Below are 15,982 nucleotides of genomic sequence, written 5' to 3'. Positions count from 1 at the left end.
ATTCAGTAATGAGTCTTGTCGGCAGGATACATCCCAGACCAACTGTTGTTATTACATAGAAGAATGAGGATGTTTTCGAATAAACCTTCCGCGAATAGTTTCCTATGCTACAGAGCTCTCTCTTTAATTCGACAGAAAAATAAGTGAATGCAGACCCGTCTACAGTAGTGCTGAATACTATGAACTTGTGTGCTATCATCAGTGCTCTTTATAGGCGCCTCCCCGGTTGGATCATTTACAAATTATTATATATAACTAAATTGAGTTCCAGGAAACGTATTGAATACTTTGAATCATTTGTGTAGAGTGTCGTCAGGCTTGTCTTATCAGTGGGAAATATTGATCTGCTGTCACCATTATGACCATTTTCCGAGAGGCGCCATTAGATTTGATTCCATAATATCACTACTCACTATTTCATATCGGTGACTCGCACCCCGCACAGGTATAGCTAGGGGAGGGAGCTCGGTTCAGGCAAATAGTTGTGAGGAAAATGAGCTTAAGTGTCGATAGAGTGACTTTAATGGTTAAGAATGTTCATCAAAGAAATATGGCTAACATAAGACTAGGTACGTTGATTTATATATGTCTGGAAAGTACTTGCATATATACGATCCATTACCTGCTGGCGGAAAGGAAGATGTGCAGTTTGTGAGCAGGGTGCATGTGTCAGCTTGAGAGATTATGTACTATTTGAACTGTGCTAGCACTACTTTCGACAGCACCAATTAACTAGCATTGTGGTGCATTATTTTATAGGATACATGAGCCCCTTTGTAGTAAAGTTGTACAATGTGGCCATTGGGTGGAAGTTTTTTGAATAAGTCGTCCTGATGCCTTGAATCCTATTGATTTTCTTTTTGTTTTTTTTATTCTCTTTGATTCTATAATTCTCATAATAATATAGATCGTCGACAATAGCCATTGATGTATACTCGATTGGCCCCACATAGGCGGTCAGCCCCATCGGTGAATAGAATTGCCAAACTGGACGCTTGTGGGCCATAAATTTTTGAGGAACCTCGGTCTCTCCTTTAATCGCATCCTCCACTCTTCCCCTCCATGCTCATTATCGCAACTTATTGCCATGGGAAATACATCATCTCAGCCTGAACCATTCCCCGAAGTACCCGAGGATTTTGGAGACATCGGTTGGTGAAAACACTTGATCTCCACGCGATTTGATACTAACATTTGCAACCTGGCAGTTCCCGAAACTCCGAAGTCTTCGCAAGCTAATGGGACGAAGAAAAATAAAAATAAACATGTCTCCACAACATCTAAGGCTTTATCGCCAGCAATTGCGGAAGCCGATGGTACAAAGCAACCATCAGAGTTAGACTCCAACATGTCGAATCCTTCGAAGCGAAAGCGCGAATCTGAACCTGAGCACAAGCAAAAAGCCAAGAAGCATCGCAAATCAGAAAAGCTTGTTGCCAAACAAGCTTCACCAGAAAGCAACCCACCACCCTCTGAAATTACTGCTCAAGTTCCCCCAACTCCCAGCCAACCCACTCCATCTAAGCCCAAGGCGAAGAAGGCTCGCAAGCAGAATGGCGAAGACTTGAAGACCCCGACTTCGTCTACTTCTCAGCCTACTCCCAACTTAAAGGTTGCAGAAGAACCGCCTGCTGCAAAGCAGCTGACTATCACCAAGCAAACTCCAGTGTCTGAATCACCCAACCCCGAGGGTAGCACAGAAGGCACAGCCAACCGAGTCAGAGGCTCACGCACTAGGGAGAAAGACAACTTAAAAATTGGCTTCTACACGCCGGAGGAAGTGGGAAAAATAGAAGCATACAAACTCAACTTTTGCACTATGCATGGCATTTCTAGCATTAAATTCGACGAGATGATCCAGCATTCCGAGCGTGGCGGAAACGGCGAATTTCCACTCACGGACGTGATCTCAAAAAGCGACTTCTGGAACGAGATCTACGCTCTTGTTCCAGACCGTGACCGACGATCTGTATACCGATTCATGCGCCGACACTTCCAAGCTTCGTCTCAAAAAGCGCACGATTGGTCGAAGGAGCAAGACGATGAGCTTATCGAGCTCCATGCCAAGCACGGTCCAAAATGGACTTATATTGGTAAGCTCATTGGGCGCAGTGATGACGATGTCACTCAGCGCTGGAAGAACAAGCTTGAGCACCAGGGCACCATGAATCGAGGCGCGTGGGGGGAGGAAGAAACCAGGATTTTCCTGAACGCCATGGAATCAACGTGGCTCACCATGAGGCCTGTGCTTGGCGATAAGGCAGGCAAGGACATGTACGAGCTGGATGAGCGCCTCGTTGTATGGGGTAATGTCAGCAAGGCGATGGGCCATTTGCGGTCTAGACAACAATGTGCAGACAAGTGGCGCAAGGTCGTGAGGCAGGTCATGCTCTTGCGGGCTAATGGCCAGCCAGGCGCGGTATTCGATCCCAAAATCGCTGCTAAGAAAAATTCCCACTGGAACCTGAGACTGGAGGCTCGAAGGAAGAGCTCTCAATTCGTGGATGATGATTCTGATGATGACGAAGCCACGAAGACTACTACCTCAAACCTAAATCCCAAGGCCGAGACAGCGCAATCACCCATTGCGAATGACAATGTTGAGTCTGGCCACGGAGCACAATCCGAGGAGGGTGAGCCCGACTTGCCCGAGCCTCCCAAAAAGGCTAAGAAGTCAAAATCCAAGAGCAAGCACACCGAAGACGCCACCTCTGATCCTATCAACGAAGTTCTGTCGTCTCCTGCTGCTCCTAAAAAGAGCAAGGAGGACAGGAAGCGCGAGAAAAAGGAGCGGCGAGAGAAAGAGAGACAAGAGAAAGAGAAGCAAGAGAAGATTGAGGAAGAAGTTCAGGAGGACAAGGCTGCACGCAAGGAGCGCAAGCAGAAGAGGAAGGAAGAGAAGAAGCGAAAGAGACAAGAGGAAGAGGAGCGTCTTCTTGCCGAAAAGGCTAATGAGGCAGCTAACAGCGATGCTGAAGCCCCCGAGCCTCCTAAAAAGAAGAAAAAGTCAAAAAAGCAGAAAGAAGCCTCCATTAACAGCCCTCGCTCTGTTATCGAAGAATCTCCATTGCCCGAATCACTTGCTGCTCACAGACCTGTCGCTGAAAACGATGCTGTCGTTGATAGATCTGACTCTGAGGACAGCAGCGAAGTCAACGTCAAGTACGAGACCGACTCGGATTAGCTGTGAAAATTCACAAAACAAAGAATTTGCCTCTGCAGCTCCTTGCTTTCTGTGTCTGATTATACCCTTGGTTGCTAAGATACCAATCAATCTTTACGAGAGCGAGCAATAAAAGAAAATATCTATGAAAATAAAAAAAGGAGATTCACATTCAATCCAATAATGCAATAAGTGTAATCATAAATGCAATCGCTTTCTCTAAGGAAACCAACCGGGGTCAACTATAATTCATCCTTGCGGTCCTCGCCAGTCTGCTCAGATTCAACCCCAACAGCAGCCGCCTGCTCGCCAGCAACCCGACTCGCCAAAGCCGCAATCTCATCATCATAGACCGTCCACTCAGGAACCTGCCTCCTGGCCCTTTCCAGCTTAGGCTCCTTAGTAAGAGGATTATTGCAAAGATCAATAGTCTTCGCCACGCCCAAATCCTCATCGGAACACCAAGTCTCACACCAAAGCCACTCCTGCGGCAGACTGTGGATGGGAATATGATGCTGCATGTGGTTGGGCAGATCCTGGTCGAGATTGCTGAGACTGTTCGGATCCGCCGAGAGCATCTGGTATTGGCCGCGCAGACGGTCGCCGGCAGCAAGCGCGCGGAAGCGCTTCAAGTCCACGACGTACAGTGCTGAGATGTGGTAGGGCTTGCCGCGGAGGAAGGTGGACCAGTAGCCCTGCTTCCAGAAGCGGAAGCCTTCCATTTCGGTTCGGGAGTCGCCCATCGGCGTGAAGCCGTACGGCGCTTCTTGCAGGTCGTGCGTGACTAGCTCGTACATGTCTGTGCGCACAATCTGGTCCGCGTCGACGAAGATTACTTTGTCCAGAGAGAGGGGGAAGAGCACGTCCAGGAAGAGCATCTTGTACCCCCAGATCTCGCGTTGCTTTTCTTTTTGGGCGCGTAGCCAGTGAGGCCATTTGTATGTTACCATCTCGTAGGAGAAGCCGTATTCGCGGGCGAGGGAAGGGAGGAAGGCGCGGAAGGAGGGGGAGAGGAATTGCTCGATGAACCAGAATTTGACGGTGTGTTTGGTGTGTCGCATCACGGAGACCATCATGATGTTCAACATGCGTTCGTAGAGGTGTCCACTTGCCACTGAGAAGATGTTGATATCGGCATGCTGTTCGCCTCCGCTCTTGGAACCGACACCAACACTGGAGAGGACGCCGGATGCAAAGTTGAGTCCTTTGGCAAAGTAGTCCATCTTTGAGCCTGGCTGGACTCCTGTCTCGAGAACATCTTCGGCCTCGTAGCCTGGCTTTCGCGACAGGCGAGGGAAAAGCGTCCGACCCTGGAAGGACAGCAGAGCAACCTCGTTGTTCTCGTCACCTGCCTGCGGGCGGTATCCTAGACCACCGACGCTATCGATCTTGAAGATCTTCTCGCTGCGGCCGGGCTTCAAGTTGATCTGCCACAAGCCTGGCTGTGCCTTGAATTGGAAGTATCCCACATTGGCCATGATGATGGTATCGGCAAAATAAGGATTGTTCTCGGTGCCCAAGATAAGCTGGACACCTCTGGGGGCAGTCTTCATTGTGAGATCACGGGAGTGGCCCTCGATCAGAATGTGCTCGAGAGCGTAGATAGCGTCAACGTCAGTGCCAGGCTTGACCGAGCTCAACTTGATGTTATCCAGGTCATAGACTGATTCACTAGGTGCTACGAGCCAAGACGACGGCACATCCATGCCTAGCGTCAGCAGTGCCTCGACTGGCACGCCAGTGAAGGACGCTTGCGGCCGAGCCAGAGCGCCCTCATCTGTGAAAGATGGCTCTGATTCCAAGACATAGCGGTAGAACCGCTTGACCGGCAGCTCCGTGAGCTCTTCCTTTGCGTTCAAGAAAATCTTCAGCTGGACGCCGGAGAGCTCAGATAGAACCTTCAGAATCGGCAACCATCGCTGAGCAACCTCAGATGCCGGGTCAAGGCTAACAGCGACGTTGATGGTGGGATCATCGGTGTTAGAAACCGTGATCACCGAGTGCTGGGTCCTCCATTGACTGGACACATCCATTCTGAAATCGGGAGTGTTTTCGAAAATACCATCAGGGACATCGGAGATGGTGGAAAGAGCCACAAGCGAGGCCAGTTTGGCAAAGTCAAGCGGGGTTGAGACCTTGTCGGCGAATCCGAGCTGGTCAACAGCCGCTGCAACGGAATCGAGGCGCTTCACCCGTTCGTAGGCAATCAGCTGTCTCATCTCTTCCATGCTTAGCGGGTGTTCCTTCTGAATAGGGGCGACAACCCTCCCATTGACAACGAGTCCCTCAGTGCCAGGGTTGAAACCAAGTTCTTTGGCTAGAGTTTGGTGTAAAGCTTGAATGGTAGAGATATCCTGGTCTTCAGTCTCTAGGGCTTCAGTATCAAGATCACCGGATGCAATCTTAGCTAGTATTTGGTCGATAGTTTCCCCCTTCACAAGCGAGAGATGAAGACTGACGAGATTCTTAGGAACATCATCCTCGGCATCCACTGCTGCATTGTGCAGCATCATAATCTCCACGTCGTCATTGTCCTTTCGAAGATCGAGGGCATTAGTAAGTAATTTGATACCCGCCTCCGACTCAAAATCGCCCACAACTATTATATGAGTGCTTTCCAGGGCTCCCATGTCCGAGAGAACACGGGGAATTTTGCTCAATACATCTTGATCCAATGGAATGATGTTAGCGATGTCTACAATCTGTACACTCCTGGGATCCTCGGGCATGAGGAAAGTATTGCGTGTCTCGAATGCGCCAGCCAGGAAGAACTCCGGAAGCCATGCGTCCTCCTCGAACATTCCCTCTGCAATGGCTTGCTGGACCAATTTCAAGTCCCTGCTGACCTGCATACTCATTCCCTGCATCCAGTTGCCTCCTTGATGGATACCGTTCACCAGGAATTGAGGTACGTCGCCGGTAAAACTCAACCGACGCTGGTAAGCAGCCGTTTGGGACACTAGGGTATTATACTTCTCGCTCTTTAGGACTTGATCAAGAGACAGAGCTTCATGTTCGTCGAGGAGATTGCGTTGTTTGGTCGCAGTCTGGAAGCACGATTTGTCTGGCAAGCCCGATTTACTTTTCGAGGCATACTCTTCGAAATATTGTACAAGAGACTCCATGCCATAGGCATCGAAAAGGTAATGCGCTACCTTCAGCTGCGCAATGGACTCTGGCGACGAGGTGGAAGGCACCAAGCCGAATCTCACAGGGATCCCTCGATTGATGAAGGCTTGCAGGTGTCCAGCAATGAGCTTCATGTGGTCTGGGTCAGACAAGTCTATAAACACGATGGCGTTGTGCAGGTCTCGGCTCACGGGGGGCAACTGTCCCGGGTAAGAACCAGCGATGTACTAGAATTAAGTTAGTGTGTATTCGGTTCAATCCATACAAAATCAGTACGAACCGCCTCGAGATCACTAGGCCAGGACTCGTATCTAGAGTCCTTCTCCAGATTGTTCATCCAAATAATAACCTGGTTCCCTTCTAAATCATCCCGGAAGTCATAGCGCTGCTCCTCGGCATCACCTTGGTCTTCTGTGAGGAGTGGATGGGACAATAACTTCACGACGTCATCCGCAGACAGACCTAGGCCGCGAAATTTCTCAATCAATTTCCTCTCTCGACGCAGATGTTCCAAAAGTGAGAATGCGTCAATCTGCTGTGTGCTCATTTGCACACCGTTGATCCAAATAGCATTGTAACCACCAGGAAGCATTTTTATCCGGTTGTGGCGGACCTCCTGCGCCATTTCCCCAGTGGAGTTGTGGGCAGCTACTATCGATGAGTACTTGGGGAAATTTTGGGATATCTTGATCAATGTTCCCAAAGGATCAGGGCTGTCCATAACGTAGCTCACAGAGTTCAAACCTAGGCGAGTCACTTCAGAGGAAGACAGAGGCCGGAGGTCATCTGGAGCATCTTCTTTGGTCTCATCCAGGTCAGTTGGAAGACTTTCGGTGGCCTTTTCTGCGAGCTGCTCCGCATCGCGGTCATCAATAACGATGTAGTCCGTTCGCTTCAGAGCAAGCTCCACGCCGTATCCAGATACAAACAAGGGACGAGGAATCGAGTGTTGGGGAGGTCTATAGCGTACACGGTACGAGATCTGTCCCTGTTTTGCCATTTCGCTCAGGGTTTCATGGAAACTCTTGAACATCGGAGAGGCAACATCCGCATAAAGAACAGCCGGAGGGAGTGATATATCACCCATAACGCGATCAAATGGTAGCTCTCTAGGATCACTGGGGCACAAATTCAATGTCAGCTATTATAGTCCATAACCAACAAAAAAAGATCAACCCACAATTCTCCCACAACATCCTGTTGTGCGCGCTCCATCGCAGAAGTGCAATACTGCTTTCCCTCCGAGTGAACCCACACGGGACATACCGCATCTTGGGCCACCATCAACGACTGCTGAACAGAGGTGTTATAGAATTGGAAATGCGCCTCAATACGAGGCGCCGATGATCGAACCGAAAGTGATAATTTGAACGAGGAAAGACTCTCCGGCGTCTGTATGTGGCCATCATCCTTAATAACTGTCAAGAAGCGGTCGTAGAGTTCCTTCTCAGTTGTGAGGTCCTCAAATGCTCCGTCGGCGATGCGATCCAACAAAGGAAAATAAGAAGTAGAGTTTTCTTCGGCGGCAGACTCCCTACATGAATTTATTAGCCATCCTCATATTGACAGACCTATTACAGGTGAGATATCACTCCATGTGCGACATACAGGAGCTCGACGAGGTATGGGGCCGAGTCGAAGGAGGCTTGGAGCGCCACGTTCACAGCTGGGCTAGCATTGACAATCCAGCCTGGTAGCAGAGCTCCAACGGCGGCGTACCACCGCCAGGAAATATGAGATCCCGTAAAGGCCCTCATTATCGCGCAATGCAGTGTGGGAGGGTTGTTGTGTATATTTGTTGTATGGTAAGGGGGATAGCCTCGGGTCAGGCGAGTCCTATGCGATGCGGTGTGGAATTTCTAATTAACAAACATGCAGGTCAATCCATTTGCAAGCATCACGGGCCAAATGAGCCAGAGATCTCAACAACGACGGTTGGTAGTGAGACCGGGGATGAATAGGCTGATCTGGACACTTGGAGGGCTTCGCTATCTTATCGCAGCTTCTACGGCGGACTGAGCGGCAATTGGCGCAGTCTCCGAGGTGTAGATGTTGGCTGCTCTACTCCGTACCTTGTATTGCATTGGTTACATTTAGGGGTTCCACGTATGGGTATTTATATCTACTAGATGAGAAATGGGAATTATAATAATAATAATAATAATAATAGGGATAATAATATTTTGAGCTCAAATCCAGTATGCTGGACGCTATCGTAAAGACATTAAGTCGTAAATCAACACCCCCATATGTTTCCCTCCAAACGCCTTTTTTTTTGTTCCGAAGTGACCAAGATAAGCCACAAATGCAGCCTGGCTGGCTCTGTGCAACAGAGGCCTGGTATTGACAAGTTTGGGAGCGAGTGCTCCCTCTGAATTTTGTGCTTGCAGGGGGACGGCTGCAGCGAGAATGAGAGAAGAGCAATGGATGACCGAGTCGAATGTAAAGAAATGAGGGAAATGTGGGGAGCCTGTTCAGTCCCCTCGTTTGGTCTGGATTTTTTTTTTTTGGTCTTGTTTTTGTTTGTTTGTTTGTTGATCTGATTTTTTTTTAGATGAAATCGTGGAAAGTTGGGATTAAATGGCCTGGCCAATGTTCTGTGCCGACTCAGACGCGTCGGCTGCCTTGCGAGCTTGGGCTTCATCAATCAAACGCCGGCGCTTATCGTCAGTCAACTCGAAAGAGATATTTCCGTTGAACTTGGCTGATTTCTTGGTGCTGCTAGCTCCACTGTTGAACGATCTGTAGGACTGCATCTTCCTCAGACTGCGGGTAAACTCCCTCTGCTGCTCCCGCTCTTGCTCCCTCTGAGGGTCCTTCTTCTTGCCCCATCCTGAAAAGGAGGCGAATCGGTCAAGCAACGAGCCATGCTTGCTAGTGCCTGTATTTGGTTCTGGGAAATGGGGAAGTGGCTTTTCGGTGTCTGAACAGGGTGAGATAGTGGGGCAGGGGCCGAAGTCGGGACCAAAGCTGATGCCCGAGTCGGTACGGCGCTGCACGCCTGATTTGTTAATCTGACCAGGCTCGTTGATCAACATGCACTCGTCGATCATCTCGAGAACTGCATTCAGGTATCGATCAATGGTCTCATACAATGCAGGCCACCCATTCTCTTCACCAGGGCGAGCACCTTGCTTCATGATAGGCTCCAGGATTGAAGGATCAGCCTCGAAGGTGGTAATGAATTTGAAGAAGGTGTTACGATGATGTTCAAGGGTGCCTGTTGACAACTGCTGTGTTGGGGTAGAGCTGTCTCGGTGAAGAGGCGGTAGTAGAGTGTTCAGGAGAGCAAGACAGTTGGCTTTGTCAAATGGCTCGAGCATCATCTGATTGACAAGAACCTGAGAAATAGATGTTAGATACGGGATTCGCTATTTGAAAATCGAGAGTTTAACTTACCCAGCGACGTAGGCCGACATAGACCTGAGTGTACATAAAATCGATCAGACGTGCCTTGTGGCTGATGTCTTTGTACCAGTTCAACACATTAGGGAATTTGCGAGCCACTTCCGAGTGCTGAGGGTCACTCGCATCCTGGGCGGTAATGTTGAGTCGGTTAAAGGCAGCATCTATCTCCTTTTTCCAGCGAGCTTGGAGGTCTCTAAGGTAATCAAGGGCAGTTAAAGCCTGGGCAAAGTCGACATACGACAGATCCAGACAAAAGCAGCGGCGCACAAAGGAAATAATGAAGGCCGGAGGGAGTGAAACAGGTTGAGAAGACAATTCTGAGACAGTCTTGGTCAAACAGGCACGAAATTCAGCATTCGTGTCGTAAGAAGGAGCATCCAGAGAAGAATCGGAGTTTCTCGAGTTTTTGGACCAGATGGAATTGCGGAAGATGGAGGGTGACCGAGGAACAGTTGAATTCCCCATGGTGCTCTTCGACGAGTGGCAATTGAGCTCGTATGCAGCACGAAGGGAAATTTCGTAGTTGTCGGCGTAACGCAAGCAATGGTCAAAGATCCACGTCAATGCTGACCCGTCGGGTGCATTTAATGTCTCATAATTAGGGGGTTGAGACATGCTACGGAGATTTGAAGGACTGGATGAGTCGGGACTGATGTCGCGACAAGAGTATGTGTCGATAAGTTGTAAAGAGTGTCGTAATGATATGGGATGAAAAGAATGCAAGTCCGGGGGCTAGAGAGCAGTAGTTATGGTTGACCCGAAGAACCGGATTGGTCGATTAGTCGTAGCGGCTGGGATAGCTCAGAACCTGTCAAGGGGGTAACTGATATGCTCAAAGGGGAAATCAAGGTCAATGGTGTGACCCGGTTGGTTGGATCAGCCCTGGGGTATTTCGGATTTTGAGTCACCCAAGGAGGTCGACAAAGGGAAAAAAAGGCTTTGGCGACTGGCGAGTACTTTTCAATCTGGGATATCCCTTGAGAAGCAGAACCAATCACAATGCAGAATCTCTCAGATCTCCTGCACGCCAGATCTGATGTATGCAAAAAACGCAAAAAGCGGCTTCAATGAGTCGATTCCGAGTACTAAAACGTGAGACACGTCTTAATGCCCTTTCCAGGATTGAGTAAAGAATGTAAGATAGATAAAGGGCCAAAGTGGTTGGGCAAATATCAAGATGCGACCAAGCGAATGTAGGATAGTCGAGGAAGAAGAGTTCGAAATTACTCTGCGGAGGGGAAAAGTCACATACAAAAACGCGGGAGATGTTGCCTCTGGCTGGGCCATTCTACACAGTGGAGACTCAAATACAAAAATCGGCGAAACAAAATTATTTAAATTAATTTTTTAAATTGGATTTTAAATTGTTTTTTAATTGTTTTTTTTTTAATTGTTTTTTTAATACCCTTTTACTCTATGTATCCATATTTATCCAGATGTGTCCATATGTACTCCGTAGTATCCATATTCCATAGGGTATCCCATAGGTGCACTATAAAAAAACCAATAATTTAATCAATGTAATCAATTCTCTCCTTTATTCCAGATCCATTCTGCTTTTTAAGGCTACTCCACCTGCACCGACCCGTTGGAAGATGTCATTAGCTCTCTATTAGCCCCGATCCGTGTGAATTGCAATTGGTTTGGAATGATTCAGAGACAGCCGTTGGTGCCATTATGACTCCACTGGCATACGTTTAACACTTTTCCTCTTCAGGTAGGTTCTAAATCAAAGAGTCTAACTCACATTTATGATTGGATTATCGTCCCCATACCTTTCTGGCTAAAGGGGACTAGATCTACCTACTTCGTAGGTACATTCAAGGCTCCTCCGTAAGTATAGGGACTCTAACATCGTGACCGGGTACTGGGGGAGCCGTTACGCATAAATTTTTTAGCCATGTCAGATTCATCAGCGTGGCGTGGTACTTCTTATGCAGACTAGTCAATTTATAAGACAAACTGCTCGGAGATCCGCCTCCGCTATCTATCGCACTCAGCTTGTGTCTACCATAATGTACATCGTACATGCAGATTTTTATTGTGGCTCATGAAGAGGCTATGTACTTTTGTGTTCGCCCCCAGGAAAAATTTTCGAACTCATGTGTACATACAACTATCTATTATTATACCATATGAGCCATCCTCCCACATTGTCTATTTCAAGAAATAATTCTTAGATCCGATTATCGCGATTGTGTTCGCTTCGATCGCCTGTGGAGTCCATATACATAACATAGGTACCTAATATAGAGTGCATACTACATACAGAGTGTTACTCCATACTCCGTACACAATACCTATAATTATTACTCCGTATATTTATCCATATCCCCGGTGATGAAACGACCGTTGCCTTGGGTCCACTTAGAAAAGAAGCCGTTGGAGCAGTCACACGGAACAGGAACCCAAATTTGATGTACAAAGTACCATCTAGGCAAAAAGCCGTCATACTGCTTGGGACTTTGAAGAGATCAATTATTCATTTGTAGATCAATAAACAGCCATAATTAGAGACTTTATCCATGGTTTTACCGAGTATATCCCATGGTATCTTGACTGCTATCCGCAGTTGCTTGTCCAGTCGGATGACCGCCTTTCATGCCCTAGTTGCCTGAGGCGCCGGACCTGCCTAAGGTGTTCTTTGTTTGCCAATGACAGGTCGACTTTTTCAACCTCCAGGGTTTGCGCTTCGGGAGGATTAGCTACATCTATTCCGTACTTAACTTGATACCTGGGATACTTAGATTAGGGGTCAAAGATCACACATGTGCATATCCGGGCTTTCATGATCTAAGCGAAACAAAACACCAAACATGACATTGATCCACATGCCCCCCTAGTTCCAATTCCGGAAGTCCGGGACCTTCCCAAACTAGTTTGGCGGACATCACCTGACCAACTTTCAGCTCGAGGCGTATGTCGATCTATCAAGCCCAGGCGCGATGATCGTCAACGCCTTTGTTTGTTTCCGATATTGTGTACGGAGCTCGAAGTATGGAGTACGTCAATAATCAGCCTCAGGGGAAAATGTGCCGGATTATTGAGCAGCTGTCATGATGATCATTCCATCATTGCCTCTATTGTACTCCGTACTCTGTACGGAGTACAATAGAATATCCCGTGCTCCTTATATAACACGGGATATTGCTAGCTACCAGCTACCGGTGACTTGGGTGAACACTGGGCCAGGTGCCAAATTTGTAGCCACTTGGACCTTTGCCTCGGTACCGATGACGACAATGGTGCTTTTGAAGCTTTGATCAACTGTGCCATGCACGGAGCACATTCAGGGCCTTTTTTTAATTATGTGACGATCCCTTGCCCCTGGATAAAGATAGAAAAAACCTATAAAAGACATTATATTGGAAAAGATGCCCGAGGGGTCCCTTGGGTATCTACAATATAGGGTGTTCATATTGACATTCTCCACTTTAAACTATATTGTACAAAGAAACCCCTTTACTACAAATTAACCAGCTACAAAGCAAACACCTCCTAAATTTGAATAAGCCTCCAACTAGGCAATCCCAATGCGTATACTCCATACTCCGTAGGGATATTTACACAAATCGGGAACCTACTGGGGTCACCTGGGTAAAAGCCTTATTTAGAATCATAGAAAGATCACACTGCTCATCGCCGTTCAAGATCTGCAGTCCGCAGCTCACTACTCCATATGCTGTAGTCTCTATGGAGTAGAAGTATCATTGTGAGTGACTGTATTCCCGCCAAAACGCAACAAGCCGGCGCAGGAATTAACAGGCGACAAAGCGTGATCCGGGACCTAGAAACCTATCCGATCAAAAGGAATTCCGGCCCACCCAGGTGGGTGACCATTCCGGTGCTCCGTACACATGCCCGCCTTGCCAAGGGCAGAGTATTGCTCAATAATCCCATACCCGGCCTAGTACTTGACCACGGGTGTGTTGTGATCAGTGTCGTCGGCACCCGGCTGATTGAAGAAAGAACCCGACAGAGGGGTTGGGGCGCGTCTGTGCATCCAGCGAATTCCGAGAGCTAGTCTGTAGTATTTCCGTGTGAAGAGACAATCTAGCACAGCATATGGAGTGCCCCCAGATTGCCATTTCTGCAATGTGGGACTGCAATGGCCTGATCACTGGTCTAGCACGCCGCCGGCCCTCCGCCGGCCCTCCGTATCTTTGCCTAGGGGATTCGCTCGGTAATCTCTTTTATTTTCAGGAACACCCATATATGCATAGAACTGACTGATGAACCAAGCTGTTAACGTTAAGTTAGTGGGGAGTGCTGGGTATCATATAGTTTGCCGATTTATGTACGGAGTAGAGCTCTGGAGGTCCACCTGGGCACTTCAACAAAAGATGACATAAGCAAGCCATATCGCCCGGGCGGACGGCCCCTCCAGCCTGGCAGAAAAAGGCTGACGATAAGACGCGCAGCTCCAATACCACAGCTTAACTCCGCAACTTTTCATTCGTGCAAGGCACATATTAACCATGGCAAAGGGGCCATTGGAAAACAAGCTCCAATTTGAGAAAAAGAACAAGGATCTTATCAAACTCCCAAAATGTGAGCCTTCCCACCCAGACGCCTAGGGCCAATGGCCAATACCGGGAACCAGAGATCACAAAGCTGACTTCTGGATGACAGATGCCAAAGTAGAGAAGCGCCCTATACCTCATGCACCAGTTGCATCCCCATATGCTGGTGCCTCGGTGCCCAAGATCGTCTACATCTCCAAGAGCACGCCATTTATGAGTGCCGTCAAGCGCGTCCAGAAACTCCTCCTGCAGGCTGAGAAGCGCGCCACCGGAAACATCAATCTTGAGGATACGCGTAAGAGCGAGAAACAGATACTCGAGGAGCTGTCGAAGGTATCAGAGAAGCGAGAGGAAGTTTTTGTGAAGGCGACAGGACGGGCAATTGAGAAGGCGCTGAACGTAGCCAAATGGTTCGAAGAGAAGGGAACCGAGTACACAGTCCGTGTCAATACAGGCAGTGTGATTGTCGTGGATGATATCGTTGAGGATGAAGAAACGAAAGCAAAAGAGGAACAGAAACGACAACGGCTGGAAGAAGCCTCAACTGACCAGGGAGATGCGGCTTCTAAGCCGGAATCCAAGTCAGCTGCAAAGAAGAGGAAACGCCAGGCTGCTGCGGTAGAAGATAACACCGAGCTCCCTGAGAGCCGGACGAGGTGGATTAAAATGGTCGAGGTCGCCGTCAGCCTCAAGTGAATCCGCCCACGAACACTCCGGAAAAAAACTCCAACGATAGTCAGTCATCTGATTGTCCGACTATCATCTGCTGCTCTGAGGATGTTGAGCTGCAAAACTTCACATCCCTGACTGGGCCATAGCTATTGTTATGAACCTTTGATCAAACTCAGAATTGCCAGCTGGGACATTGAGTGCATGCACACCCTGCTGAGTCAATACGATCCAAACGGAACGCCCCTGGTGGCTATACACTACCTAGCAAGCCAGCTCAGAAGCCTTGCCTGGATTGGTGTTCTGCGATATTGCTTGTGGGAGCAGTCAAGCCTAAGCCCCAATTCGGAGCGTCCTGCATCACTTGCATATACCCAGTACCAAATACTCTACGGGTGGAATATCCACATTACACAGGTCTGGAAGGTCCTTGAGCAGAATTAGGAAAGGAACAATTCGTTTGTCCTTAGGTTGTTAGCCTAGCACAAAATCATGTACATCGAAATTGTCCTTAGGAAATAAACTCTGATTTACCCAGAGCACATGCTCCACCCGAACTCGAAACAACCCAACGCGCTGTAGATGCTGGACAGACTTGTATGAAAAACGAAAGACAGAGAGAGAGAGAGACAGGACTATAGGGTAACAGTACTACTCCAATCAAAAAGAGGTTTAAAAGAGGGAGCCTGAATCATCGAATCTGCCAGCGAGAAACAAATGGCATGAATAAAAAAACGAAATAATACGAATAAAACTCCTTGGTACGCTGACAAAGCCCTGTGCTGACATGACACGACGAATGATAACCTTGAAATGCCTGAAAGCCTTTCATCGAACGAAACGTTTCAAAGTGAGGCTGCAAGTCATGAACGTATCCTTATTTTCCCCATCATGTACAGACAAAAGAGAAAGAGAGATGTCGATTCCGAAGAGGGCGACAGGCTAATAGTAACATAGTAGGAGGTAGAAGAAGAACGACAAGAAAGGAGATAGGAAGAAAGAGGGGGAGGAACGGACGTCGAAAAAGACGACCAAGAAGGAGATCCCTGGGAGGGATCTCGAGAAAGTCATCAAAAAATTCGTGAGATAA

At 48.1% G+C, this 15,982-nt stretch overlaps 4 protein-coding genes across 4 annotated transcripts; 2 read left to right on the top strand and 2 right to left on the bottom strand.

Annotated features, from left to right (window-relative positions):
- Positions 1 to 1,087: 1,087 nt before the first annotated feature.
- On the top strand, positions 1,088 to 3,184 carry N7479_007660 (MYB DNA-binding domain protein; the record flags this gene model as incomplete). Its single annotated transcript, XM_057255354.1, has 2 exons — positions 1,088 to 1,151; positions 1,209 to 3,184. 2 exons carry the CDS (start codon positions 1,088 to 1,090, stop codon positions 3,182 to 3,184), a joined length of 2,040 nt encoding a protein of 679 aa, XP_057109216.1.
- Positions 3,185 to 3,405: 221 nt separating this feature from the next.
- On the bottom strand, positions 3,406 to 8,049 carry N7479_007659 (putative UDP-glucose:glycoprotein glucosyltransferase; the record flags this gene model as incomplete). Its single annotated transcript, XM_057255353.1, has 4 exons — positions 3,406 to 6,519; positions 6,573 to 7,410; positions 7,473 to 7,826; positions 7,901 to 8,049. 4 exons carry the CDS (start codon positions 8,047 to 8,049, stop codon positions 3,406 to 3,408), a joined length of 4,455 nt encoding a protein of 1,484 aa, XP_057109215.1.
- Positions 8,050 to 8,868: 819 nt separating this feature from the next.
- Positions 8,869 to 10,315, bottom strand: N7479_007658 (uncharacterized protein; the record flags this gene model as incomplete). Its single annotated transcript, XM_057255352.1, has 2 exons — positions 8,869 to 9,633; positions 9,692 to 10,315. 2 exons carry the CDS (start codon positions 10,313 to 10,315, stop codon positions 8,869 to 8,871), a joined length of 1,389 nt encoding a protein of 462 aa, XP_057109214.1.
- Positions 10,316 to 14,178: 3,863 nt separating this feature from the next.
- Positions 14,179 to 14,919, top strand: N7479_007657 (ribonuclease P subunit p20 family protein; the record flags this gene model as incomplete). Its single annotated transcript, XM_057255351.1, has 2 exons — positions 14,179 to 14,251; positions 14,333 to 14,919. 2 exons carry the CDS (start codon positions 14,179 to 14,181, stop codon positions 14,917 to 14,919), a joined length of 660 nt encoding a protein of 219 aa, XP_057109213.1.
- Positions 14,920 to 15,982: the final 1,063 nt, after the last annotated feature.

Source organism: Penicillium vulpinum (genome assembly GCF_028829585.1).
Source record: "Penicillium vulpinum strain IBT 29486 chromosome Unknown utg000003l_segment0_segment0, whole genome shotgun sequence".
Lineage (NCBI taxonomy): Eukaryota > Fungi > Ascomycota > Eurotiomycetes > Eurotiales > Aspergillaceae > Penicillium > Penicillium vulpinum.
This window is presented reverse-complemented; position numbering and strand designations above follow the sequence as displayed.